Source organism: Notolepis coatsorum, assembly GCF_963971535.1.
Source record: "Notolepis coatsorum genome assembly, chromosome: 1".
Taxonomy (NCBI): Eukaryota; Metazoa; Chordata; class Actinopteri; order Aulopiformes; family Paralepididae; genus Notolepis; species Notolepis coatsorum.
Genome location: NC_140165.1, coordinates 249,555,665 through 249,577,007, shown reverse-complemented (window position 1 = coordinate 249,577,007; position 21,343 = coordinate 249,555,665). Strand labels below are relative to the sequence as shown.

Genomic DNA, 21,343 nt, shown 5'->3' with positions numbered 1-21,343 from the left:
TGAAACTTAACGCGCAGTGGACATTTTAGTGACACCGTCCACTTTTTGTTCGATCGGGTTTGTTATTGATATATTGACGGGTCGGGTATGTTATTATTATTGATATATTGACGCACTATTATGGGTTTGAGTTCCCAGAGTGATAATAACAACACTGTGAAAATACCCGAATGACCAGCGGGGGAGGGGGGGTCATTTGTTTCTATCGTGATGGTGCGGCTTCTTCAGACAGTGTTTCCAGCCTAACCTGGTCCCCAGACCTCCATCATGCCAAACCGACAAAAGAAGATCATATTCTCCGTCGCCGGGTCCCTGAGCTTCGCCTGCACGTTGACGGTGGCGGTGGCGCTGGGGCTGCCGTGCTGGATCAACGGGACCGTCCTGTGCCAAACCGGGGCGCAGCTGGTCAACGCGTACGGACCCGAACTGGACAAGTTCCTCGGGGAGGTGAGCTACGGCCTCTTCCACGGAGAGCGGGTGAAGCAGTGTGGCCTCGGAGGAAGACCCTTCAGATTCTCCTGTATGTATTCAAGTCCTAGTCTAGTGGGTTGTTTGTTGTACAGAGTGTGTCTGGTGTGTTTAAGGAGGACCACTGCGCGGTGGAGACATAATATCTTATCCTACAAGCGCATATATTATTTATCAGCTTACAGTGCATCAAGCGACACACACACAAACTAACACCATCAATAATTAAAGGTCTGATTTATGTTTGACAGAACACACACAACAATTAACATTTTGAAAGTGAGAAATTGACTAATTGATTATATAGACCTCCCAGGCAGGCTACTTAATTTCCAAATACCTATAGCCTATACAGATGATATTCATCCATTCATTCAATTCATTATGAATTGAAAATGGGGGGGCCCTCATGCAAATCTGGTCGCCCTGATGTAAACAAGACGAAAGTCTTTCTCTGGTCTGCATCCTTAACAATTGTGTGTATTGAGCCGTACTGTATTGTACCCATTCCACAATCTGTTAATAAAGTTTTCAATCAATCAATTAATTCAATCATTCAATATAATATCCTATAAAATTGTAAACTACTAGATGTATAAAGTCTGAAGCATTTGGGGTACTAAATAAATTGTGAGTTTTACTTTGCCGGCAGTAATCTGGACTATTTTTGTATCACAAACAGTACTGTATTTGCAAATCTGGTATGTCATAAATGCATAGATGTAGCAGTACTGTCTATCTGTATGTCATGTATGTCATATATGTCCTGATTAATTGAAAATGGGGGGACCCTGATGTAAACAAGACGAAAGTCTTTCTCTGGTCTGCATCCCCTTAACAATTGTGTGTATTGAGCTGTACTGTATTGTACCCATTCTGCAATCTGTTAATAAAGTTTTCAATCAATCAATCAGGTGTGAGTGTGACATTGTTTTGACACGGCGGACATGATGCCCCTGGTCTGCACTCTGCAGGCAGTGTGCTGGTGCCTCTGAGAGCCTCACTATAAATCTATGAGCTGTTTAAACGCTCCAGCGCTCAGGCAAATTGCTGCACGGTCACGTGACTGGACCCGGCGGGTCTGAATGTTAATGGCCAGTGGGATTGTCTCTTGGAGGAGGAGACTTCATGGTCTCAGGCCTGTGGAAAGCCTACTACAGAAAACTGAAACCATAACACAACAATTGAAGATTCAATAATTATAGTTAAAGAAACAACCACAACTCTGTGATCAAATTCTTGTTTTGCAAATCGTCTGATGTTTGAACCTGATGAGATGAGCGGCATGTTGAGGTAACTTCCTCATCAATATGAGGGAACGACAGACAAGCTCAACGAGGGAACGACAGACAAGGCAGCTCAGTGGACCGTCAGCACGGAGAGAGTCATCGCTGTGCCATCGTGTTTAATAAGCCATTCTTCACTAATGAGTGTTGGACTGCTGTCAACACGTCCTCACGCTCCACTGGGGGGCCAGGCTTCCTAACCAGGCATGAGGGCTTCGCTAGAGAACAACAAGAGCTGCTTGTTGCATGATGACGGAAGCATCTGCCTGGGCGACAGGCAGCACTGTACTACTAATAATGATGGTGACCGACCACCAAGAAAACTTGATTTGGAAATATTGCAGCACTAATGCAGGGTAGATGGAGGATTTACACAACCCTTACTTCACAAAGAGATTCTCCAATCCCTTAATTCGTGGAGGGAATCTCCAATCCCTTAATTTGTGGAGGGAATCTCCAATCCCTTAATTTGTGGAGGGAATCTCCAATCCCTTAATTTGTGGAGGGAATCTCCAATCCCTTAATTTGTGGAGGGAATCTCCAATCTCTTAATTTGTGGAGGGAATCTCCAATCTCTTAATTTGTGGAGGGAATCTCCAATCTCTTAATTTGTGGATGGAATCTCTAAACCTAAGCCTATTTCAGGAGAAGAATGATTATTCCAAAGCATTCTGTCAGCAGGTGTTTCCATTAGTCTACTCCACTATAATTCAGAGGATGAGTCCTCCTTGTTGTGGTGGTTTGGGAGGAGGAGCTGGTTGTTGTGGCACGGCTGCTCCAGTAGCTTCCATGTCTTTTGTTCTGTTTAACCTCCAACACCTTTTCTTTGTCACTTTCAGTCTTTCTTTCTCCTAATATTTTGTTTGTTGTTGTTTAGAGAGGTCATCTAGAGAGAGAGGTTGTTAGAGAGGTCACCTAGAGGTTGTCTAGAGACTAGGGAGGTTGTCTAGAGAGGTCGTCTAGAGCAGGGGTTCCCAAACTTTTCAGGCCGCGACCCCCAAATAACGGTGTCAGAGAGCCGCGACCCCCACTATTATAGGAGGTATAAAGAAAATTATAATATTTTTCTTTTAATTATCATTTTTTTTTATAAATGGAAATGTATGGTTGAAACATGCAAACGTTCAAACGCACACACACTAATAAGCATTGGAGGCTTTTAACCAGGGCCGGACTGGGGAAATCATTCAGGCCAGGAAATCTAGCCCCAGTCAGGCCACTTTTTAAGCAGGGCGTCTGGGGGTCCCCCACCAGGACATTTCTTGTTACAAAGACTTAATTTCCTGCATTCTGGTGCAGGATTTTTTTTATTTGTACCCTTTAAATGCCAGTGTTTGTGATGGCATCACAAATTATTGTTAAAAAACAGGCTAGCATATGTATGATTAGCAACAACACTGATTTTGATGGATTTTCATTTTTTTTGTAATGTCAGATTGAAAAAAATACAATCTTTTATTCAACTTCAGCCCTGATCATAACACCACATATTCATAATTCTAACCCTTTAAATGCCAGTGTGTGTGATGGCATAATTTGCAATATATCAAATGCAAAGTAGATTTTTCTGGGGGGGGGGGGGGGTTATTACAGGCTAGCATGTGTCAATGATTAGCAACAACAGTTTTTTGTAAGGGCCTCCACCAATCACATGCGGCTCCCTTTGTGTGTGTGTGAGAGCAAGAGAGAGAGAGAGAGAGAGAGAGAGAGAGAGAGAGAGAGAGATGGTTCTCCAACTTGTGTGAGTTGCAGTGATCTCCTGGTTGTTCCCCATCTAGGTTATCTAACTATTGCGCTGCTGCAACTAGAAACACTGGCATGGCCTGCTTTTAAGTTCAGTGGCCTGACTGCATAAAAAAAGTTAAAAAAAAAAATAAACAAAATTTGGGTCTTTTTTATTTTTTTAAATCATCTGGCGACCCCCCCCCCCCCCCCACTTTGGGAACCCCTGGTCTAGAGAGGTTGTCTAGAGAGGTTGTCTAGGGAGGTCGTCTAGGGCAGGGGTTCCCAAACTTTTCAGGCCGGGGCCCAGAAAATAAGGCGTCAGAGAGCCGCGGCCCAATGCACATCGTCTGGCTTTTTTTTTTTTTTTTGCCAGGCGACCGATTTTTTAAGCCAAATATCACTTCAATCCTATTAAGTTAGTTCAAGTTAGTTATTCATTTATATGTGCTATTTATGAGAGGGCTAACGTGTTGCAAAATAATAATGATAATAATAATAGCCTCATTAAAATACTATTGTTGCTTCGGTTGTTTTCAGCGTTTTATGTGCATAATCTGTTATTTAGTTTGAAATGTTCGTTGAAATAAGTAGATTTTTCGTTTTTGTTTATTTATTAAGTTAATATAAAACCATATAGTCACATTTTAGAATACAATAGAATAGAATTTTAGAATACAACTAGAAACACTGTCCTGGCCTGCTTCTAAGTTCAGTGGCCTGACAAAAAAAATTAAAATAAAAAAATAAAAAAATAAAAAATAAAAAAATATATTTTTTAATTTTTTTTAATTTTTTTTAATTTTTTTTTTAAATCATCTCGCGGCCCACCCGTGGCTGCTCGCGGCCCACCTTTGGGTCGCGACCCCGACTTTGGGAACCACTGGTCTAGGGAGGTTGTCTAGACAGGTCGTCTAGAAAGGTCATCTAGAGAGTTCGTCTAGGGAGGTCATCTAGAGAGGTCGTCTAGAGAGGTCATCTAGAGATCTGTTGTTCTGTTGTGGGGAGGACATGTGATAATGGTTCTGTTGTGGGGAGGACATGTGATAATCTGTTGTGGGGAGGACATGTGATAATCTGTTGTATTGAGGACATGTGATAATCTGTTGTGGGAGGACATGTGATCATCTGTTCTGGGAGGACATGTGATAATCTGTTGTGGGGACATGTGATAATCTGTTCTGGGAGGACATGTGATAATCTGTTGTGGGGACATGTGATAATCTGTTCTGGGAGGACATGTGATAATCTGTTGTGGGGACATGTGATAATCTGTTCTGGGAGGACATGTGATAATCTGTTCTGGGAGGACATGTGATAATCTGTTCTGGGAGGACATGTGATAATCTGTTGTGGGAGGACATGTGATAATCTGTTGTATTGAGGACATGTGATAATCTGTTGTGGGAGGACATGTGATAATCTGTTGTGGGGAGGACATGTGATAATCTGTTGTATTGAGGACATGTGATAATCTGTTGTGGGAGGACATGTGATCATCTGTTCTGGGAGGACATGTGATAATCTGTTGTGGGGACATGTGATAATCTGTTCTGGGAGGACATGTGATAATCTGTTGTGGGGACATGTGATAATCTGTTCTGGGAGGACATGTGATAATCTGTTGTGGGGACATGTGATAATCTGTTCTGGGAGGACATGTGATAATCTGTTCTGGGAGGACATGTGATAATCTGTTCTGGGAGGACATGTGATAATCTGTTGTGGGAGGACATGTGATAATCTGTTGTATTGAGGACATGTGATAATCTGTTGTGGGAGGACATGTGATAATCTGTTGTGGGAGGACATGTGATAATCTGTTGTATTGAGGACATGTGATAATCTGTTGTGGGAGGACATGTGATAATCTGTTCTGGGAGGACATGTGATAATCTGTTGTGGGGACATGTGATAATCTGTTGTGGGAGGACATGTGATAATCTGTTGTGGGAGGACATGTGATAATCTGTTGTGGGAGGACATGTGATAATCTGTTGTGGGAGGACATGTGATAATCTGTTGTGGGAGGACATGTGATAATCGATTGGACATAAGACTTAGCAACGTGTTCTGTGTCTTGAGAACTCAGCCCCCTGAGAAACAGTGAACTGCAGACATATTCTTTAACTGTTTTCAGTTGTAGTGGGTTAGGTTAGGTTCTCTTAGGTTCTGTTAGGTTAGGTTCTGTTAGGTTAGGTTAGGTTAGGTTCTGTTAGGTTAGGTTATCTTAGGTTCTGTTAGGTTAGGTTCTGTTAGGTTATGTTAGGTTAGGTTCTCTTAGGTTCTGTTAGGTTAGGTTATGTTAGGTTAGGTTATCTTAGGTTCTGTTAGGTTCTGTTAGGTTAGGTTCTCTTAGGTTCTGTTAGGTTAGGTTCTCTTAGGTTCTGTTAGGTTAGGTTATCTTAGGTTCTGTTAGGTTCTGTTAGGTTAGGTTATCTTAGGTTCTGTTAGGTTAGGTTCTCTTCGGTTCTGTTAGGTTCTGTTATCTTAGGTTCTCTTAGGTTCTGTTAGGTTAGGTTATCTTAGGTTCTGTTAGGTTCTGTTAGGTTAGGTTATCTTAGGTTCTGTTAGGTTAGGTTCTGTTAGGTTCTGTTAGGTTAGGTTCTCTTAGGTTCTGTTAGGTTAGGTTCTCTTAGGTTCTGTTAGGTTAGGTTCTCTTAGGTTCTGTTAGGTTAGGTTCTCTTAGGTTCTGTTAGGTTAGGTTCTCTTAGGTTCTGTTAGGTTAGGTTCTCTTAGGTTCTGTTAGGTTCTGTTAGGTTAGGTTCTCTTAGGTTCTGTTAGGTTAGGTTCTCTTAGGTTCTGTTAGGTTAACATTAATTAACATTAATTAATTAACATTAATTAGAAAACAGATTTCAGGGGTGCCAGGGTGGTGCACCACGTACAGCACTGCGGTGCAACACAGCCGTCCCGGGTTCGACTCCCGGACCCGGCGACCTTTGGCGAATGTCTTCCCCCGTCTATCCTTATATAGATATATCCCATACTTCCTCTCTCTATACCGGACTGCTCGAAAAAAACAAACAATAAAATATCTACCAAAAACATAATAAAAAAAAGAATATATATATATTGTATTATTGTATCAAAGTACAATATCATCAAAACATAAAACATCAAATATTACAGCATAAACGTGTGTCAGGTGACTGTCACTCACTGTCCCTCTCTCTCTCTCTCCCCTGACCTGGTGGATGAATGAATCCTCTCTCTCTCTCTCTCTCTCTCTCTCTCTCTCTCTCTCTCTCTCTCTCTCTCTCTCTCTCTCTCTCTCTCTCTCTCTCTCTCTCCCTCTCTCCATGTGTCTCCCAGTCTTCCCTGACCTGGTGGATGCCATCCCGGTCAGCCTGCACATCGCCGTCATCCTCCTCTGCTGTGTCCTCATCGTCTTCTGCTCCGTGGCCACAGGGTTCTTCTTCTTCAACGCCTTCGGCAGCCCCTACGAGACGCTGCAGGGCCCATTGGGCCTGTACCTCTGGAGCTTCATCTGCTGTAAGAGGGGCGCGTGGAGGGTACAGAGGGTGTATGTGTGTGTACGTGTGTGGGGCCCCATGGGCCTGTACCTCTGGAGCTTCATCTGCTGTAAGAGGGGCGCGGGGGTACAGAGTGTGTGTGTGTGTGTGTGTGTACGTGTGTACGGAGTGTGTATAGAGTGTGTGTATAGAGAGTGTATAGAGTGTGTACAGTGTGTAGAGTGTATACTTATGACATAGTTAATTGTTCACTGTGTGTAATGTGTATACTGCCACCTAGCAGGTTCTGATTTATCCTGTAATGAAGCTACTGGGTTACCATCGCTCTTTCCAGGTAGGATTGCATCCAGCTCACTGATAGACTATCAAAATCAATTGCTTTTAGCTTGTCAATCAGAATGGAGTGATTGACAGTGTCGAAGGCCTTTTGTAGGTCCAGCATTGCCCGCGTCCACCTCTTGTTTGATGTGGTCGTTCAAATGGAGAAGGCATGTGTCAGTGGAGTGGGATGTTCTGAAGCCAGATTGGAATTCGAAGATTAGATTATTTTCCGCAAGGTACTTTTCGACCTGTTCGTATACTATTTTTTGCTCAGTTTTTTTAGTACCTCAGCTGTTGTTACCATTTCTAGTTTGAAATCGTCTTTGCGGACCCCTAGGTTATTGTAGTAGTAGACTATGATGTGTTCTACCCCAAAATGCCCTGAGTGGGAGGGTAGTTTATTTACCAGTGTTGTGGCTATGTTTGTGAAGAAAATGTTTAAGTAATTGGCCACATCCAGCTTGTTTGTGATGAGCGTGTTGTCCGTCTTTAGACTGTACAAGACTGTAGACTTGAAATAATTTGTCTGAGACCAAGTCAGAACTCCCTTGTCTTGTAGTTACAACTGAATCCATGTGGTGGCGCTGCTGTTGATATACTGTACCTTCTGTTGAAGTATGACAACAGCTCCCTGACAAGTGTATTTCATTTTTCTCAAGTACTTTTTTTTAATGCGTTAAGACGAGTACTTATTTTTTGATGCATTAAGAGTACTTGTTTTTTGATGCATTAAGAGTACTTGTTTTTTGATGCGTTAACTCATTCACTGCCAGCTATTATCCGTATCCTGTTCTAGCTAGGCCACGCTTTAAAAGATAGGAGTGCGTCACCTTGTTTGTAGAGCTATATCTATTATTATATATTATAGCTATGGATACAATACTATGGTCATTTGACAGTAACTATCTTCTGTCCAAGATGCAAAAAAGAATACATTTTTTGAATGAATTTTTACGCACAGTTATTGTTATGTTTGAAGGCTCATGGTGTCCCATTAAGGATACCAATTGAACACCACAGATACCACAAATTCTTCTATGAAAGAGAGACATCGAGAGGTTTTGTATCAGATTTTTATCATCAATTACTAACGTCCTCGTATGAAATCCTCCACCTAGACTCAGTCTGGAGGAGGGATATACCAGACCTGGAAATAAATTTTGATTGGCAAGAAGCCTGGGCAAATGTTCGACTTGCGTCACGTAACCCGGACCATCAACAAATCAATCTTAACTATATTCATAGGACATACCTGACTTAGGGCTGGGCGATATGACCAAAAACGTTATCGCGATAAAATTATAAAATTATTTTCATATAACTCGATATCGATAATTATCGTCGATATAATGTCTGTCAAGTTTAATTAACTTATTATGCCCGGCGCCGATACGCGGGCTGACTTGTTTTGCTGCTGTGAATGTCTCGAGAGTCGAATTGATGTCGTCATCAGTCCGCGCACATTAGCAGAGCGGAGTATCTCAAGCGGAGTATCTCATGACTCAAAAATGACCCTAAAATACTCTGTTCCGCCCAATTCATTGCAACGACGTCCACCGTATACCCCACACTACTATAACAGTTACCCTCAGAATTCAAAACACACACCAACTCGGCAGGTAACCTGTGAAATAGCGGCGTGCAAGCTAATTAGCCATAGCCAGCCCCGTTTCCAAGCGGAGTATTTCATGACAATGTACTAAAAAATGACCCTAAAATACTCTGTTCCGCCCAATTCATTGCAACGACGTCCACCGTATACCCCACACTACTATAACAGTTACCCTCAGAATTCAAAACACACACCAACTCGGCAGGTAACCTGTGAAATAGCGGCGTGCAAGCTAATTAGCCATAGCCAGCCTCGTTTCCAAGCGGAGTATTTCATGACAATGTACTAAAAAATGACCCTAAAATACTCTGTTCCGCCCAATTCATTGCAACGACGTCCACCGTATACCCCACACTACTATAACAGTTACCCTCAGAATTCAAAACACACACCAACTCGGCAGGTAACCTGTGAAATAGCGGCGTGCAAGCTAATTAGCCATAGCCAGCCTTGTTTACCGAGTCCTACCTCCTTCCGGGTCTCCTTCCTCTATCGGCCATCTCCTTCACCGATTGGTTGTTAGTGCGTGTGCTCATATCCAAGCTTGGAAAATCGATATATCGAAACTTTGCGACCACGTTTCATGTTTATTTCGAGGAAATAATTTATCGCGATAGTTATCGTTATCGTTTTATCGCCCAGCCCTAACCTGACTCCTATAAGACTGAACAGAATGGGTCTTAAACAAGACTCCAGATGCTCCTTATGTACAAATGGGGATGAGGGTACATTTATGCACATGTACTGGGATTGCCCACCAGTTAAAATATTCTGGAAAGAAGTGACCCAGGGGGGGGGAAGCGAGCGAGAGCATATATGGTATTAGATAGCAAGTATTAGGTGTATACCTTGTATATTACATTTACTTAAATGGTAATTTCATTGGATGTGCACTGTTAATTAATGCTTGTATATCTAATTTTATGTTGTCATGTTTATGTTTATGTGTTTGTTTAAAAAATTATAAAAAAATAAAATATAATTTTTTTTTCATGAATACATTCTGTACTAAAAACATTGGCGTTTCATCCCTGGACACGCTACTATTTCCAAATCAAATGTATATAATAGGTATTATGTTTCATCATGAAAGGGGGGGGGGGGGCGTTTCTGATGCTTTGATTGCCAGTAACGGCATTCGTTGTGAACACTACACACGCTGATCAGCTGGATTGGTATGAAAACATTGTACGATCAAGCTGAGATTGATGTCAGATAGTCCTTACCTTTGGTCAGGGCCCTCAGGGATATTCCAAAAATAATATTCCAATTGTCTGATTGCAATTTCCAGTAACGTCATACAGCGGGTTTCAAGTTCATGCAAATTCTGCCAGATCACGGCGTACAACGTTATTGTGATCATATTTAATATTTTCGCCATGGTATTCATATTTCACTCACGGAGCCTTGTATGATGCTGTGGGACTCAGCACAACTCTGCAACGCTTCAACACTGCCACCTAGTGGATGATCGGCGAGTTGCCAAACCGGATATGCCTGTTGCATATCGGTGCGTCTCCTAAATCCGTCCGGCCACTCGCATATCATCCCAGGACTCTAGCACACACCGTGGATATGGATCGCTGCCATAACTCAATAATCCACATGATTTGGGCGTGTATTAGTATTATACAAACCGGAAATGGATCGCCTCGATCCCCATCACATAACTGGGATCTGTTTGCTCCAGTATCATCGCCCAACGGTGAGAGGAGGCTGCCGTGAGTTTCAGCGTTTTTGTTTATTATTATCGATGCAAACTGCTCTGATCTATATATCACCCATACTACATAAATCATTTAACGACGATCACGGAATTATAAAGACCCCCCCCCCTCCGTTTACCCGCGCATGATCAGTCATAACGTTTAGGACCATGTACAGTTGAAATTTTTAATATAACGTGTATCGGCAACAAATGGCATTTGATAATGTATATATACATTTATGCCTATATCTCACGTTCTAGGAATTACTGCAGAAAACGATAAAAACATATTTATATTCTAGACGGTATTTTTGTATGAATGTGTGAATGAAAAAGTAAAATGTTCCTACATCCTGAACGATAGATAATCGATGTTGAATGGGCCATAGTAATGTCAATTTAGCAATACAATTAAAAAAGTTATAGCCCTGCAAAGAAGGTAAACATCTCCATAGACTTAGAGTGGTGGCAGTGATCAAACATTGATGGATATAAGCGTGGCAGAGAAAGTGTTAACTGCAACATACAGGTCCGTGACATTGAATAGAATATTAAAATTGAAAAAAAGGAAAACGGACCAAATAACGTATATATACTTTAAATATTTTTTTATTTCTTTATTTCGCACCATTTCAGCAAAACAGTAAAAACATTGACCATGACAGAAAGTGTATAAAGGTGCTGAGTAGAGGCAAGAGACCCAGATGGGTCTATACGGGGCCTCAACTCATAAAATCATTGGATTAAAAAAAACACAAAAACAAAAGTAAAGTGAAATAAGTTCGTAAAACAATTTTCATAATATTAAGATAATAAGATAATAATAATAATAATAATAATAATAATAATAATATTAATAATAATAATAATATTAATAATAATAATAATAATAATAATAATAATAATAATAATAATAACAATAATAATCAAAGTTATTATTTTAAAGTTACATATGACAAGGCTCCGTGAGTGAAATATGAATACCATGGCGAAAATATGAAATATTGATCAGAATCACGTCGTACGCCGTTATTGGCAGAATTCGCATGAACTTGAAATCCGTCGTACGACGTTATTGGCGGGAAAAGGGTTAATAATTAGTCTAAACAAATGAACATGAAACTGTAAAACAAAGTGACATTAATGGTTTTATGAGATTGAAGCTATTCATTTAACAATGTATATTTAAGCTTGGATTTGAGTGATGAAATAGATGAGCAAATTTTTATTATGGAGGGTTTTGAATTCCAAATAGTAGGACCTCTAAATCTTATACTGAACTTACCTAATGTTGTGCGGAAGAAATTAAGATGAATATTGTTTGATTGCCTTGTTGGATATGAATTGAATACTGGAGTTTGATATGAAATAATTATGGAAAACAATAGGAAATAAATCTAAATTAAAAGTGCAGTTAAACATAAAAATACATATCTGGTATACGTGGTTGGCGTTCAATGGTTGTCGAGCAAACACGTATATAAACGTTGTTGGCACAGAAAGTGTTAAGAGTACTTATTTTTTGATGCGTTAAGAGTACTTGTTTTTCTTTTTCTTTTATCTACTTTTTCTCCTTATTTTTCTATTTTTCTCCCATCCCAATTTCGCCTCGCCAATTCTCCCTTCAATTCTCCCCTCCCCTGTCTCGAACGTTGCTAGACTATGCCTCCCACTGGTCAGCTGTAGTGAGGACCAAGCCTTGCATCACGTGTCCCCTCCGGTACATGAGGAGGCAGCTGTCGCATCTTTTCACCTGAACAGCGCGATCTCTCAGTGGCGAGGAGTAACGCGTGGGAGGCTCACGCTGCCCCCGATACTTCCTGATTCTGCTGTACAAGCGCACCAACCGACCTGTAGGAGTCGCTGTCCACAACGTCCAATCCCCACCCACTGGCTTTCCCACCCCTAACACTGCCAATTGTGTTAGTATGAACGACCGGCCAAGCCAGTAGCAACGCAGAGAGCTGGGCTCGATACCATCATCTCCTGTGTTAGTGGCGAGTGCCTTGCCCACTGCACCACTCAGCCGCCCTTAAGAGTACTTGTTTTTTTATGTGTTTTTTTTTAATTTTATTTGTATTATCTTTTCCCCCCTCCTTTTTCCGATTTTTCTCCCATCCCACTGTTAGTCGTTATGCCAAATCCCAACCCCCTTCCTGGTTGTTGCGCACTTTCCCCTACTGTTGGTCCGGGAGGCCGGAGACTGTCACATGTTTTCCTCCGACACATGTGCAGCCAGCCGGCAGCCAGCCTGGCCGCGCAGATTCTCACTGGGAGAGTGTAACGTGTGGGAGGCCGCACTACCTCTCTCCAGATCCTACCCTCGCTGAGCAGGCGCCCCGACCAAACTGTAGGGGTTGCTGTACACAACGCCCAGGACCCACCCGCCAGCTTTCCCCACCCCCTAATACTGCCAATTGTATTAGTGTGAACGGCCAGCCAAGCTGGTGACAACGCCGGGAGCTGGATTCGAACACGCGAACCCAGCGTCTCCAGCGTTGGTGACAAATGCAATCTCCGCTACGCCACCTGACCGCCGTTTTTTGATGTGTTAAGAGTACTTGTTTTTTGATACGTTAAGAGTACTTGTTTTTTGATGCGTTAAGAGTACTTGTTTTTTGATGCGTTAAGGCCATGGTTACACTGGGCTAAAACAGCAACGTTCTATATATATATTTTTTTTGTATCTCTCTTTCTCAGATTTTTCTCTGTTTTTCTCCCCGTCCCAATTTTAGTCGTTGTACCAATTCCCCCCCCCCCCCCCCTACCTGGTTGTTGTGCGCATGTTCTCCTACTGGTTGGTACAAGGGAACCCTGAAGTATCCGCACGCTTCCTCCGACAGCCAGTGGCTCTCTTCTCACCTGGCAGCGAGGGCGCTCATTGGTGAAGTGTAACGCGTGGGAGGTCATGCTGCCTTCCTCAAGTCCTGCCTCCGCTGAGCAAGCGCCCAGACCTGACCTGTAGGCGTCGCTGTCCACAATGCCAGTTTCCCACCCACGGCTTCCCTCCCCCTAACCCAGCCAAACGAGTTAGTATAGCGATCAGTCCAAGCCAAGGCAATGCTGACTCCGGGAGTCAAGACCGCAGCCTCTTGCATTGGTGACGAGCGCAATCTCCGCTACGCCACCTGACCGCCCCTGCAACGTTCTATTTTCGAATGATTACGTTTGCATGTCCAAGTTAAAAAGAAACGCAGTTTTGGCAGGAAAACGCGTTTTCCTAGTGGCAACGCTCAAAAGGTGTTTTCGTTTTGGAAACACGGCGAAACTCGCCGACAATGGTGCCATGTAATTTGCGCGAGCCGGATACGGAGCCGTTCTGCCCAATGCCCATGTGCAGTAGAGACATGCACGGTTATTTCCAGTGTTTACAGCAGAGCTGTCCCAAGTAGCTGCGGCTACCAACGTGTTGTCAAGTTATTGTTATAAGGAGCCCAGTCCAAAACTACAGTTTGCATACCCTTAACAATTGTGTGTATTGAGCCGTATTGTATTGTACCCATTCTGCAATCTGTTAAATAAAGTTTTCATCCATTTCTACTAGCGTTAACGTTACTACGTTAATAGCCTCGATGCTAACTATATACATGGAGAATGCCATTCACATTAGCATGTAGCTAACAACACCGGAGATCTTTTTGTGAGACTAAACTATCCGCTCTTGGTGGTAAATTGTGTTGATGTTGGTTTTGTTTCATTAACAAATGAGAGGCAGAACACACAGTGAATGTATCCATTTGGTTTATTGCACTTTTATTGCACTGTCTTTGCTGAAAAATAAATGCTACGTTGGCTAAATGGGTCACGCGAGGTATTTAAAGATGGTGGAGTGTTGTTTTTTTAGCAAGAAGTGTATTGGCACGTTCAACTTTTCTGATTGGTTGAAAATGGCCTTCATGTTTGAACTACATCGCCACCTACTGCTTTGGCATTGTACTACATGTATATACATCACTGTGCTCAGGAAGCAAAACGATGTCTAACTTGCCTGCCAATACGTAGCGTTCTGAAAAACGAAACTGAAACTGAAAACTGAAAACGAAAACTGGCCCATAGTGTAACCGCAGCCTAAGAGTACTTGTTTTTTGATGCGTTAAGAGTACTTGTTTTTTGATGTGATGCGTTAAGAGTACTTGTTTTTTGATGCGTTAAGAGTACTTGTTTTTTGATGTGATGCGTTAAGAGTACTTGTTTTTTGATGTGATGCGTTAAGAGTACTTGTTTTTTGATGCGTTAAGAGTACTTGTTTTTTGATGCGTTAAGAGTACTTGTTTTTTGATGTGATGCGTTAAGAGTACTTGTTTTTTGATGCGTTAAGAGTACTTGACTACTAGATTACTCAGCCCATCCCTGCTAGAAAGAGAGTTAGACAGAATCCAAAGACATAGATGGACGTATGTCCAGCTTGTGCTACGTATGGATGCAAGGTGTGTATGTGTTACGGTTTGGTAGGTGTGTTGGACCCAGGTGCAGTGCAGAACAGATACAATGAGAGACAGATGTTGGTTTTCGAATAAAGCACTACATCTTTAATTAGAGTAGCTGAATGAACACGCACACGGTGGTGATAAACAATAGGGGAGAAATCTCCATCTCCGAAACACGCTAAATATGATTCACAATACATAGGTACTCATCACAATAATCGGGGAAAACAAAGGGGAGAAAGCAAGGTCTCCAAAACACCCTATATAGGATACATACATAGGATAAGAATACTCTTTTAACAACGAAATTCAATCTGCAATCAAAGTGGCACGGTGATTCAAAACATTGCGAACAAACGTATCCTCCGTGGCAAGGAATGTAGAATGATGGCGCCGCCCCGATCGGCTGCCTCTCTGTTCGCTCCGTCGAGACTGTGTTTACTTTTGTTAATATTTATAGTTTTTAGAGTTTTGTGCGTACCAACTGTTGGTGCATTTAATGTATATGACCGTCAGTCACTCATAGACATTGGATTACGGGAAACTTACCAACTGGATTACTCGCTGGATCAGCTTTCCGAACCACATCAATGGCCTGAAGAAATCCTCCGGAGATTAGGACCAGACCCTTTGTTCCCAGAGCCCAGGAAAAGACGACGAGGAAAGAGGGCTGGGATCCGAAACAGGCTGAGATCCAGACGCCACCGCACACCACTTCCCAGTATATTGCTAGCCAATGTACAATCAATAGACAATAAACTGGATGACATCCGAGCAAGGATTCAATATCAAAGAGACGTTAGGGACTGCAATGTCCTTTGCTTCACCGAAACATGGCTGACGCCGGAGGTTCCAGATCACGCGATTCAACCAGCGGATCACTTCTTTATCCATAGAAAGGATCGGTCATCATCAGAGTCCGGTAAACAACGTGGAGGAGGTATTGCCTTCATGTTTAACAAAAATTGGAGTGATCCAACGAACGTGAAGGAATTATCCAACCACTGCTCCCCAGAACTGGAATATATAACCATCAAGTGTCGTCCTTTCTTCCTCCCGAGGGAGTTAACGGCGATCGTCCTGATCGGAGTGTATATTCCACCGCAAGCCAGCAACAACAAGGTTGCGCTCTCCAGACTACACGACGAGGTAAATAGAATACAAGTGGCTAACGTTAACGCCGCCATTTTAGTACTGGGAGATTTCAATAGCGCCAATCTGAGAAAGGTATTGCCCGACTTCTATCAGCATGTGACTTGCAACACCAGAGGCGGTAACATCCTAGATCACTGTTACACGCAATTTAAAGGTGGCTACAAGGCTCATTCTGATAGTGGCTTCGGTAAGTCAGATCACGCATCAATTTTTCTTTCACCAAAGTATAGACAGAGAATTAAAAGTACTCCCGTAGTCTCGCGAGAGGTGCAGAAATGGGATGTGACGTCAGAGGATACGATCCGGTCAGTGTTTCACAACACAGACTGGAATGTGTTCCGCGACACAGATAACATTAATGCCTACACGGAGACAGTACTGGACTATGTTTGTACTAGGGTGAAAGAAACAATCCCCACTACCAAAATGAAAGTTTACCCAAATCAAAAACCCTGGGTAGACAAATCCGTCCGTGAAGCTCTGAGAGAGCGCACCAAAGCATACAACGACGGCCTAGAGGCAGGCAACATGAATGACCACAAGGTGGCGCGATACAACGTAAGGAGGACTGTGTCAGAGGCCAAACGACGCTACAGGGATAAAATTGAACTCCAGTTTGAACAAGCTGACTCTAGAGCTATGTGGCAGGGGCTCAAAACGATGACAGACTACAAAGGCGCCTCCCTCAAACTGAACAGTGACATCTCCTTAGCAAATGACCTCAATACCTTCTATGCGAGGTTTGATGCTGGTAATAACAACACCAGCTCACAAGCCTCGGCAATGGGGGGGGGGGGGGGTCGGCTGCTGATGGAGGCGCAGTGTTCAGGGTAACAGAGCATGAGGTGAGGCGGACCTTTAAAAAAGTGAATATCAGGAAGGCAGCAGGTCCAGACGGCATCCCCGGCCGCGTCCTAAAAGTCTGTGCCGACCAACTGGCCCCAGTATTCACTGACATATTTAACCTGTCCTTAGAACAGGCTGTCATCCCCACCTGCCTGAAGAAGTCCACTATTATCCCTGTACCCAAAAAATCCAAGCCTGCTTGCCTCAACGACTACCGCCCTGTAGCTCTCACCTCCATAGCCATGAAGTGCTTCGAGAAGCTAGTAAAGGGCTACATCTGCTCCTCCCTCCCCATCAACATGGACCCCCTGCAATTTGCATACCGCCCCAACAGGTCCACGGAGGACGCCATATCCCATGTGCTGCACACAGCAGCATCACACCTGGACAAGAGGCAGGGGAACTATGTGAGAATGCTATTCATCGACTACAGCTCGGCATTCAATACCATAGTCCCCTCCATACTCATAGCCAAGCTCAGGGACCTGGGCTTGGGCTATGACCTCTGCCAGTGGGTCTTGGACTTCCTGACTGGCAGACCCCAGGTGGTGAGAGCAGGCAACTGCACCTCCTCATCCATCACCCTCAACATAGGGGCCCCCCAGGGCTGTGTTCTGAGTCCCCTCCTCTACTCCCTGTACACACACGACTGTGTGGCTCAGCGGAGTAGCAATACAATCGTCAAATTTGCTGACGACACAGTGGTGGTGGGCCTGATCTCTGCCAACGACGAGAGGGCCTACCTGGAAGAGGTCAAGGTCCTGGCGGGATGGTGCCAGGAAAACAGCCTCTCCCTGAACGTCAGCAAAACAAAGGAGATGATTGTGGACTTCAGGAGGTCGGGGGTCAAGGACTACAGCCCCCTCAGCATCGACGGGGCACCGGTTGAGAGAGTCAACAGCTTCAAGTACCTCGGAGCCTACATATCCGAGGACTTGACATGGACCACACACATTAACAGTGTGGTGAAGAAGGCACGACAACGCCTCTACTTCCTCAGGCGCCTAAGGAAGTTCCAAGTCAGCCAGAAGATCCTTAAGAACTTCTACTCATGTACAATAGAGAGCATCTTGACCGGCAACATCACCTCCTGGTTTGGGAATAGCACTGCAAAAGACCAAAGCAGACTACAAAGAGTGACACGTTCAGCCGAACGCACAATTGGAGGGGGGCTCCCCACCCTCCAGAACATTTACTACAAGCGTTGCAAGGGCAAGGCTAAGAGAATCATTAAAGACTCCAGTCACCCGAACAACTGCCTCTTCGAACTGCTGCGGTCAGGCAAGCGATACAGGAGTCTCAAGGCGAGCACAGAAAGACTCAGAAGTAGCTTCTATCCCCAGGCCATCAGGCTGCTAAACGAACAATGAATGAACACTACACAACAACAACCACCAAACGCACATAGCACACACATCCACACGCACACACTCACTTTAAACAAACACACTGTAGCACCCACTCCACACACTTTATAGCACACACCCACTTTAAACAAACACACTGTAGCACCCACTCCCCACACTTTATATTTATGGATGAAGGATTGCACTACAACTCGTACACCTTACTGTAAATTGTACCTAAAATTGTACCTCATCCCATTTCTGCTTTGCACTAGATAGTACTGTACATTAGTACACTGCATAGTATTGTGTATTGTATATTATATGGTAACTCAGAACATTGTACATATGTCTATACCGAACACTGTGACCTCATTTTCTTCTTCTAAATTCATGCTATATTATGTTATTATGTTATTTGATACTATCTTGTCTAGCACAGTCTCTGGAGCGTAACAGTAAGAAGCATTTTGTATGAAAGTATTCTGTACTTCTGTATGACAACTATTAAAGAACTTGAACTTGAACTTGAAGGAGCGATAAGACTAAACATGTACTGTAGGTATACTCATGGACAGTTTCAGTGATCGACTGACGGTCTTTGTGTGACACAGAAGAGAATATAAAGAGACATTTAATGAGTCACACCAGGTACAAATTAGTGTAATTAGGACAGGTAGACAGGGCAATTACCCACCAGGTAACGCTAGAGGTTTGCTCCCTGAGGAGAGCAAACCCCAAACGTTGTATGTGTTTGTGTGTGTGTTTGTGTGTGTACATGTATAGGTGTACAGTATACCTTAGTAGAGAGAGAGTGTGTGTGTGTGTGTATGTGTGTGTGCGTGTGCGTGTGTGCAGTACATGTCTGTGTACAGTGTGTATGAGTACAGGTGTGTGCGCCTACTGTATATAAAAGTGTCCTCATATATCACCACAATAACATGCCCAGTCTTAAGCAGCTGTTTCAGAACCAGCAGTTATACTGACATTGCGGAGCTAACATGGCCGCCATACAGAGAACAGTATAATGGCCGAGCCGTGTCTCATCAGCGGCTCTGTAGTTCGGCCAGCAGTGAGTCACAGAGGAAACAGGCCACTTTCCAAAATGACACAACTCGGTATCGGGTGCCTGTCAATCGAGACCGTCTGGATGTCAGAAACAAGAGGCACCTCTCAGATCTCTGGAACAAGACCTCTGTCTGGTAGCGGGGGGGCTCTTGTCTGGTAGCGGGGGGGCTCCTGTATGGTAGTGGGGGGGCTCTTGTCTGGTAGCAGGGGGGTCCTATAGGGCCAGGCCTCAAGGCCAAGACAATACCAGCTTCTCTCAAGTGTAACTTATCTCTACAGAGTACAATAGAGGGCTGACTAAAGACATTCTTAGTTGACTTAACAGTCTCAGGATTTTGTTGACTGATCAAGGTTTTCAAGTTCAAGTTTCTTTAATAGTTGTCATACAGAAGTACAGAATACTTTTATACAAAATGCTTCTTTCTGTTACGCTCCAGAGACTGTGCTAGACAAAAGATAAGTATGAAATAAAATAAGATAAGTATAGCAAGTAAAGGTAAAAATAGAAGTAAAAAATAGAAGTCACGTACGTAGACACAAGTGTTCAGTATGTACATATGTACAGGAAGTGCGCTTATCATGTTTCAGGAAGTAACTTGACAAAACAACAACAATAAAAACAGACTAATCGATTAACAAGGTCTTGGTTGACTATAAGTTCAAACTGACTCATTAATGGATAAAGAGGGGACAGTCCTAGTAATCTATCAAATGTAATGGTTCTTGCGTCAGAATTGTTTGTTTTTTATAAGGGGCATGCATACCAACCAGGCCCTGAGCAAAGGCCACGCCCAGGCCCCCTATCCCATGTTTGTCTGGTGATTCTGTTTGTCTGGTGATGATTCTCTGGTGATGATTCTGTTTGTCTGGTGATGATTCTGTTTGTCTGGTGATGATTCTGTTTGTCTGGTGATGATTCTGTTTATCTGGTGATGTTTCTGTTTGTCTGCAGGCGTCTGCAGCTGTCTGGTGATGATTCTGTTTGTCTGCAGGCGTCTGCAGCTGTCTGGTGATGATTCTGTTTGTCTGCAGGCGTCTGCAGCTGTCTGGTGATGATTCTGTTTGTCTGCAGGCGTCTGCAGCTGTCTGGTGATGATTCTGTTTGTCTGCAGGCGTCTGCAGCTGTCTGGTGATGATTCTGTTTGCGTCGGAGGTGAAACTGCACCGGCTGTCGGACAAGATCGCCAACTTCAACGACGCCACCTTCGTGTACGAGACGTACACCGAGCACTACGACCGCTCCTTCTGGCTCATCTTCCTCGTCTTCCTCCTGCACGGCCTCAACATCCTGCTGATCCGCGTGGCGGGAATCCAGTTCCCCTTCCGGGAGGCCAAGGAGTCCGATACGAACACCGGGGCGGCGGATCTCATGTACTGACTGCCCCCCGTAGAGACACTGAGCTCGGCTATCAGCTCGGCTCCACAGGAGGCTTTGTGCTCCACTGACCAGGGACCTGAACTACAAGCTTGTCAGCAGAATATTCATGTTCAAGACAACATCTAAATCACAGTAGCTTTTTTGTTGTTGTTGTTTGTTTTTTTACATAGTGTAATGATGTATTTTTTTTATCAATGATATCTTATTTGATATAAGAAAAATGTTATTTAATTGCTGTCCGATATTATAATAATCAGGAGGCGATTTCTAAAGTATGATCGTTTATAACAGATATGGATCCATACAAGAATACAAAAGCAATAGTCAGAAGATAATTAAATGAATCAAAATAAAACTAGCAAAGTTAAGGAAAGCAGGAGAAGAAGAGTGAGGAAGGAGGGACTGAGGGACTAGGGAACAGGCCAGTGTCCTATATCCTCTATCTGGGCCCCGTTTAGACGAGCGTTTTGTGAACAGAAACCGCAAAAGTCATCTTGCGGTTTCACTTTTAATTTTACGTTTAGACGAGC

General features: G+C 43.4%; 1 protein-coding gene across 1 annotated transcript; it reads left to right on the top strand.

Moving 5' to 3' along the window:
• Positions 1-267: 267 nt before the first annotated feature.
• Positions 268-20,813, top strand: clrn1 (clarin 1; the record flags this gene model as incomplete). Its single annotated transcript, XM_084326027.1, has 3 exons — positions 268-520; positions 6,792-6,971; positions 20,548-20,813. The coding sequence occupies 3 exons, from the start codon at positions 268-270 to the stop codon at positions 20,811-20,813; spliced, it is 699 nt and encodes a 232-aa protein (XP_084182153.1).
• Positions 20,814-21,343: the final 530 nt, after the last annotated feature.